General features: G+C 39.6%; 1 protein-coding gene across 1 annotated transcript in view; it reads right to left on the bottom strand.

Annotated features, from left to right (window-relative positions):
• Window positions 1–1,489: 1,489 nt before the first annotated feature.
• Window positions 1,490–8,903, bottom strand: part of eif5b (eukaryotic translation initiation factor 5B) — a 93,958-nt gene continuing 86,544 nt past the window's right edge. Inside the window, exon 24 of the mRNA XM_067986239.1 lies at window positions 1,490–2,254. Coding sequence (XP_067842340.1) covers window positions 2,147–2,254 — 108 coding nt within the window. The 3' untranslated portion in view covers window positions 1,490–2,146. The remainder of the gene's footprint in view (window positions 2,255–8,903) is intronic.

Consider the following 8,903-nt stretch of genomic DNA (forward strand, 5'->3'; position numbering starts at 1 on the left):
GAGAATAATGTATAGCCACTGGTTTTGCAGGGACAAATAGAGAATAGATAGATCAATCTGAAGATAAAGACTAGAGGTAGAATTCTTAATATCGATTCCTTTTGTACAAGTAGAATCCATTATTACTATTCAATTACAGCTTCAACTGCTGTTCGAGGCACTAACTTATTGTTTAAGCTTCTAAAATAGAAAAATTTCTGTTCCAGACATGGAATGACTGATTGACACAGTCGTTACAGCATTCCTATTGAATTTGAAGATAGTTTTCAGACTGAATTTTTGATCAAATAAAAAATAAAATAAAGCACAGGATAGAAAAACAATGAGTAAAAGATGGGGGAAAATAGATGGGAGAATCGAGGAAAGAACGGGAGAGAAATTAGTATAGAGCAGTGAAAGAAGATGGCATAAAGCAATGGAAATTACAGATGATATTAAGTGTCTCAAATTAGCAATAAAAGTCAACACATTTATTCCAGCTTAATTCATCACATCTAAGTAATTCATCCTCAATTGAAAAGGCAGGAAAGTCCAGCCTATAGACATAATCAGTGCCACTCTTTAATCAATCTGGCAGAAGAGAAAGTTGTGGAAGGAGTCCATCAGTCACTTTCAACTGTTCCCACTTCCAATTAACAGATAGTCTTGCCCCCAAATGTCACATTGCATGCTTTTCATTCCATAATGTGCCATCACAAAATGCCAGGATCATAAAAATGTTATGACATCCAAAGCCTTGGGTAACTAATGTTTCATTGCTTTTTTAAAAAGTAAGTCCGATGCAATGAAAATAAAGACCAAATGAACACCAAAATGTTTAATTAGCTCAAAACCATACATTATTCAAATTTGAATGCGGCAAGAAGAGAAACACAAAAACAAGTGGAATTGCAAGCACTAGTAATGGCAAATGCAACCTACATTTGTATCTCTAATATTCACTATTCACCACCTTTGGCCAAAGTCAATATATCTGCCAATGATTTGAGACATTTAACGCAATAAATTCAGGGCTACAATTGGTTTCAGCACCTCTAGGATAAGAAAGAGGGGAGTTAGCCAGAGTTCCTGCTTCTGACCACTATCCTGCAGTCCCTCTGGAAATGTGTTGTCATGAGGATAGGATTGAACTCAGCTGTGATAGTGCCCATAGTAGAATATGCACTGCCTGGTTTCAAACATGAAGAATGGCCACTTGAGAGAAGTACCAGAGTGTGAATGATGCTTAAAGAACCATAAAGGAGTTAATGCCTTCATGAAAGGAAGATGGAGGTGGAGATGTGGAGTTTTGCGCAATAAAACCTTTCGAACAGCAGCAACTAATCTGGTCATTCTTTTGTTAAGCACAAGAGCATTGTGCTTATTTTTCCCATGCATGCTTCTGCTCAGGCATTTAGGACCTTCCTTCATCATTATGAAATAGCCACTGTTTTGTGCCTCTACCTATTGATTATAGTTGGTTTTAGAAAGATAAAGTATCAAATACAAATCTCATCATCTTCAGCTTTATTTGTGATTTCAGCTTTGAAAGTTTACAGTCTGGGTCACACAACCATCAACTGTACAAGCAATAAAAGGCTGCTCTATGTTATTTTTCTCACAATGCAGGTGGAATTCTCCTATTACCTAATTCTCTATAAAAGTTCATAGGCACAAAAGCAGGGTATGCGTCATGAAGTAGCTGAGAAAAGCAGCTCCTGGAACAGAGGAAAATTCTCTATACCCAAAATTATTTGTCAAAAAGGCTGTACACTGCTTCTGCACTGTAGCACACAGGATTCAAACACTTTATTCATTATTTCATACAGTTAAAATTAGAATCGGGGAGCGCTGTTTGCAAGTTCCGTGTAATGGAAAGGGAAAATTTTAAAATAGCAGCCAGTACTGGGGGGAAAAGGGAGGGGAAGAAAAAAAAAACAGGCACATTGAGAATTGTAGGAATATGTAAAACTGATCACTGTCAAACCAGTGTAAGAGTTTTGGTTTGTCATGGAAAACGTTTACTAGCTATAACCACTTTTTACTCTGGGTTCTGACTCTCAGCAGTCCAGCGTGGCTTATTAATAGGTCCTGTTCAAGCACAGACCTCAAATCACACTCAGTCCTCCCTTTGCTGAAGTTTTGAAGTGAAAACAAACTGCATTAGTTAGATAATTTCAAATACTTTCTTCAGTTCCATAATGAGCTGCCAATCAGACTTCTGCATCTCATCTCTGAACCAGTCTTTCAAGGCATCAATGGACTGTCGACTGATCTGTAATGCAAAATGTTACAATTCATTAGGCCACATATGGTACAATAAAAGATTGAACATCAAACATATAATTGACTGTTTGTAGATTACCAAAGACAAAAACTGCAGTTATTTTGAGCAAATTGTGCCTTTTTTAAAAAAAAAAGGTAGTTAGCATTTCTGTACCCTTGACTTTTATCTGATATTCTCCCCTCCCCTGCTTAGTTTTGATTTATGTTAAAGAGCTTTCCTGCCAATCTGGGGGTTTTGTATTTGCACTTAGTTTCAGGAGTGATGTCCGTGCACTGCTCTCCCACTTTTACATTTGACTAGTTCCCATAGGTGTGTTGGACTCTGCTTTTCCATGAAGTCCACAGAAAGCAAATGCACAGAACCAGCTCCCTGCATTTACATTACTTACCTGATGGTAGAATTCCAAATTCACATTTTTGTGGGTCTATGATGCGGGTAGGAGTAAGGCCCAAGCTTGTTTATACTAGATTGGATCCATAGGGGGTGATTTTAAACCCCAAGAACGGGTGGATTGGATGCGGGTGGGAGTTGAAAATAGTTGTTTTTTTGGGTTGCAACTGCAATATTTTTGGACTCGGCATTCCCAGTGGGAAGCCTGTACTTTTCTGCGCCAACGTTAAACCTGGAAATAAAGCTGGGTTGCGGTTGCAACCTAAAAAACAACTAGTTTCAACTCCCACCCGCCCCCAACCCACCTATTCTTGGGGGTTAAAATCACCCCCAATAGAGTCAGTTTTACCTCCCTCAGTTGTACTCAGTATAAAAGTGGTGTACAACAGTTCTCATGAAATGTGTCAATCTAAAATATTATTCTGTCTTTTCTCTTTCAGATGCTGACAGAACTTGCTGTATTTTCTAGATTCTTTGCTTAGAGTTAGTAGTTTAATTAAATTGAGAAAAAAACAAACAAGTCTAGAGCTATGCGTTTGACGGATTTAACCATTAGGCTGTTGATTCTCATTAGACACTCAAAGTATATGTCATTCATTTATTATTGGTAATTACTACATGAAGCAAGATTCCACATTTGGGAAGGATGCAATTACTTTTTTTCCCCCACTAGAAACAAGATCTAAATTCAGATCCAAGTTAAAACCAGTTTACATACCAATTAATTTCCTGGAACCATCTTGTTCTGTGGAGCATTTAATTACTTCTGTTTGTACAGTACTTATTCCTACAACCTATTCCTATCTGGATATTTATCCAGTTCTTCCTTGAAATAACACTGCTTTCATTCAAAGTTTCTTCTACATAACTACTACTCTGGCAAAAGGGGAGAGAAATTACTTCCCATTTCTAGTGTCTTCTCATGATTCAGAGCCTAATGCAGGAAGTGATTTTTTCTGCTCTTCTCTCAATCTTCTTGAAGGCATTAATGACCTCTTGAAGGCAGAGTGTTCACAATTGCACATGATATTCTAAATATAGCCTCACCAATTCTCTAGACAAGGCTACAATAACTTGCTTTGACTTATAATCAAATCTCCTTGAGCTGCATCCTAGCACTTTATTAACATTGTTCTTAACAGCTTCACATTAACCGAACACAGTCCATGACTAGTCAGTAATCACATCCAAATTCATTTTCTTTTAAACCTTTGCTAATGGATTTCAATGTAAATAAACAATAGGTATAGCATCTTGGAATAGCAACTATGAAATATGAACATTTCATTGTGTATACATTTCATAGATCCTATTCTAAAATGCAAAGCCTATTGTTCATTTACACTAAAATCAAATTGCCATTCATTAGTGCATCCACTAAATTAATCCACATCCCTTTAAGCAAGCAACTGATGATTAACTGAAATAACTAAAGGATGAGAAAGGTGTACCAAGAGATAGGCAATATTTTCCTTCATTTCTTTAGATGGAGTGGTGGAGGAGCCTCAGCCTTTGACCTTGTCCAACAGGTATGAGGTACTTGCGACCTGTGTGGATGTGAACAAAGACTGCAGGGAGGGTGGGCAAATCGACCACGGCACCATGGTACAGGAGGCCATTCAAGTGGGGGCAAGCAAAAAGGAATGTGGTAGTGTTCGGGGATAGTATAGTCAGGGGGATAGATAATGTTCTCTGCAGCCGCGACCGGGAGTCCCAAAGGTTGTGCTGCCTGCCCGGTGCCAGGGTTAAGGACATCTCCTCGCGGCTGGAGAAGAACTTGAAGCAGGAGGGGGAGGATCCAGTTGTCGTCGTCCATGTAGGAACCAGCGACATAGGTAGAACTAAGAATGAGATTCTGCTGAGGGAGTTTGAGGAGCTAGGGTCCAAATTAAAAAGCAGAACCTCAAAAGGTAATAATCTCTGGATTACTACCTGAGCCACATGCAAATTGGCATAGGGATAAACAGATTAGATGGTTAAATGCATGACTGAAAGAGTGGTGTGGGAAGCAGGGGTTTCAATTCAAGGGGCACTGTCACCAAGACTGGGGAAAGAGGGAGCTGTTCCATTGGTACGGGCTCAACTCAAACTGGGCTGGGACCTGAGTCCTGGCGAATCTAATTACTAGGGCGGTAGATAGGGCTTTTAAGAGGTGGGGTGAGGGTTCAGGTAAGGGTAAATTTATAAGTCTAAAAAGAAAAGTTAAGGCTATAGAGTAGCGATGTGGATAAAAACAAGCAGTGTCACAGGAAGGGACAGAGAGTTTAACAAAGGTAATAGGGCATTAGTGACTAAGGTCACATCAGGGAAAAATAGTAAAAAGTTAAAATTAAAGACAAGTTGGTGGAATGGGCGGACAGGTGGCAGATGAAATTTAACGCAGAAAAATGCGAAGTGATGCATTTCGGTAGGAAGAACGAGGTGAGGCAATATAAACTAGAGTGCACAATTACAGAGAGATCTGGGGGTATATGTGCACAAGTCGTTGAAAGTGGCAGGGCAGGTTGAGAAAGCAGTTAAAAAAAGCATACGGGATCCTGGGCTTTATAAATAGAGGCATGGAGTACGAAAGCAAGGAAGTCATGATGAACCTTTATAAAACACTGGTTCGACCACAACTGGAGTATTGTATCCAGTTCTGGGCAACGCACTTTAGGAAAGATGTGAAGGCCTTAGAGAGGGTGCAGAAAAGATTTACTAGAATGATTCCAGGGATGAGGGACTTTAGTTATGTAGATAGACTGGAGAAGCTGGGGTTCTCCTTGGAACAGAGAAGATTGAGAAGAGATTTGATAGAGGTATTTAAAATCATGAAGGGTCTAGACAGAATAGAGAGAAACTGTTCCCATTGGGGGGTCAAAAACCAGAGGACATAGATTTAAGGTGATTGGCAAAAGGTGACATGAGGAAAAACTTTTTTATGCAGCGAGTGGTTAGAATCTGGAATGCACTGCCCAAGGGGGTGATGGAGGCAGATTCAATCGTGGCTTTCAAAAGGGAACTGGATAAGTACTTGAAAGGGAAAAAAATTGCAAGGCTACGGGGATAGGGTGGGGGAATGGGACTAGCTGGATTGCTCTCTCAGAGCCGGCATGGACTTGATGGGCCGAATGGCCTCCTTCCCTGCTGCAACCTTTCTATGATTCTACGGCTCTATATCTGAATGCACAAAGCATTCGTAACAAGATAAATGAATTAATGGCACAAGAAGAGATAAACGGGTTTGATCTAGTAGCCATTACTGAGACGTGGTTGTAGGGTGACCAAGGTAGGGAACTAAATATTGCAAGGTACTTGACTTTTAGAAATGATAGGCAAAATGGAAAAGGAGAGAGGATAGCCTTCATAATAAAGGATGAGACAGAGGCAGTAGCAAGAAAGGATTTAGCTCAGAAAATCAAGATGTAGAATTCATATGGATGGAGTTAAGAAATAACAAGGGCAGAAAACACTGGTGGGAGTAGTTTACAGGCCCCATAAGTTATAGAGTATGTATTGGAAAATTAGAGGCGTATGTAACAAGGGTAATGCAATAATCATGCGGGACTTTAATCTTCATATAGACTGGGCAAACCAAATTGGCAAAAGTAGTTTGGAGGACGAGTTCATGGAATTAATTCGAGGCGGTTTCCTAGAACAATATGTCGAGGAACCAACTTGGGAACAGGCTATTTTAGATCTAGTATTGTGTAATGAGACTGGGTTAATTAGTAATCTTATAGTTAAGGATCCTCTGGGGAAGAGTTGGCTAAGGTAGATTGGGAAATTAGATTAAAAGACATGAAGGTAGGTAAGCAATGGCGAACATTTAAAGAAATATAGTAATAGGGCACTTAGAAAATCATAATATGATTATGCAGAGTCAACATGGTTTTATGAAAGGAAAATCATGTTTGACAAATCTATTAAGAGTTTTTTTTTGAAGGTGTAACTAGCAGAGTAAATAAGGGAGAACCAGTGGATGTAGTACATTTGGATTTTCAAAAGGGATTCGATAAGCTGCCACACAAGAGGCTGTTACACAAGATTAGGACTCATGGGATTGGGGGTAATATATTAGCATGGATTGAGGATTGATTTACAGACAGAAAACAAAGAATAGGAAGAAACATGTCATTTTCAGGTTGGCAAGTTGTAACTAATGAGGTGCCGCAAAGGTCAGTGCTTGGGCCTCAGCTGTTTACAATATATATCAATGAATTAGATGAAGGGACCGAGTGTTATGTATCCAGGTTTACTGACGATACAAAGCTAGGCGGGAAAGTAAGCTGTGAGGAGGATGCAAAGAGACTGCAAAGGGATATGGACAGGTTAAATGAGTGGGCGAGAAGGTGGCAGATGAAGTATAATGTGGGGAAATGTGAAATTAGCCACTTTGGTAGGAAGAATAGAAAAGCAGATTATCTTTTAAAAGTTGAGACTAAGAAATGTTGGTAGAGGGATTTGGGTGTCCTTGTACACAAATCACAGAAAGTTAACATGCAGGTACAGCAAGCAATTAGGAAGGCAAATGGTATGTCAGCCTTTATTGCAAGGGGGTTGGAGTACAAGAGTAAGGAGGTCTTGCATAATTATGTAGGGCTCTGGTGAGACCATACCTAGAGTACTGTGTACAGTTTTGGTCTCCTTACCCAAGGAAGGATATATTTGCCTTAGAGGGAGTGCAACGGAGGTTCACTAAATTGATTCCTGGGATGAAAGGGTTGTCCTATGAGGAGAAATTGAGTAGAATAGGCCCATATTCTCTGGTATTTAGAAGAATGAGAGGTGATCTCATTGAAATATATAAAATTCTAAGAGGGCTTGACAGGGTAGATGCTGAGAGGCTGTTGCCCTTGGCTGGAGAGTCTAGAACTAAGGGTCATAGTCTCAAGATAAGGGGTCAGCCATTTAGGACTGAGATAAGGAAAAAAAAAAATCACTCAGAGGGTTGTGAATGTTTGGAATTCTCTACCCCAGAGGGCTGTGGAGGCTCAGACTTTGAGTATATTCAAGACTGAGATTGATAGATTTTTGGACACTAAGGGAATCAAGGGATCAGGCGAGAAAGCGGAGTTGAGGTAGAAGATCAGCCATGATCTTATTGAATGGCGGAGTAGGCTCGAGGGGCCGTGTGGCCTACAACTGCTCCTATTTCTTACGTTCTTATGTTGATATGCAAAATACCACCAAAGTAGTAGAAGAGGTGGGCACTTGTTGGAAAATGCAAATTGCTTATTTTGTTTAATTAGAGATCAGATAATGTCTGAAAAATCCAGAGACCAAATGGGTCTGTTTTCTTTATCTTAATTTGCACTCAGGTTGGTTCATTATTTTAAATTGCAGATGGCTTGCATATTTGCATATATTTCAAGCTGCAGAGATGAGCAGATCTGGTTATGGTTTAGGATCAATCCACTGAATAAGGCAAATGAGCCAAGAACAGCTCTTTCCAAACCTCCCAAGAAATTCAAATAGGATAAACCAGCAAGTAAGAAATACAAGTGGAAATAGAAGTGAGCAACTGAACTTCATGGACCAGATCCCTAGTGCTTGTGGGCTTGATATGCTCTGTAGGCTGTAATATGAACATCCCAAATACTGGGTGTTCTATCACAGAGTCTTCCAGAAGTGTGACTGACAAGCTACAAAGGCCATCAAATGAACCCATAAACTTTGAGCCAGAGCTTTAGGAAGCAAAGATTGTAAATAGAATACAAAATATCACAATCTAAAGGATTGAGAGTTGTCTCAATACCAAAAAATTACTTTAATGGCAGCAGAATACTTAAGAAGACCCAAGAACATTTTTCATCAATAAATTACTCTCTCAAGAACCAAGCCATCAAGGGAGCTGGACCTGAACTCCAGAACATTGAACAACCAAGTTTTCCCTGGAACAATAATGGATCTTGTGGATAGTCTTTGTGATGAAGGGAAATGGGGCAGATGAAGTAGGTGACTGAAGAATGCATAAAGATTTTGAAATCCAACATAGGTTCCATTGGTTCCAAATAGTGCGAACAACTGAAAACGGCCATTTATGCAGTTTCTCTGGGGGTTTCCACCAGTCTCCCACCAGATTTATCCACAGAATTTATGGACCAAAAAACATTCCTTCCGATAAAACTTGAAAGTCTGTCAACGGTGACATCATTCCATTCAATTTCTGCCACACAAGTAACTCATCTTTTGTTCTGGAAGACTACCATGACATTCATCATAATGCTCTCTGTTAAAGAGTATACACACTGTATCCAGATGGATG

This window comes from Heptranchias perlo, chromosome 6 (genome assembly GCF_035084215.1).
Source record: "Heptranchias perlo isolate sHepPer1 chromosome 6, sHepPer1.hap1, whole genome shotgun sequence".
Taxonomy (NCBI): Eukaryota; Metazoa; Chordata; class Chondrichthyes; order Hexanchiformes; family Hexanchidae; genus Heptranchias; species Heptranchias perlo.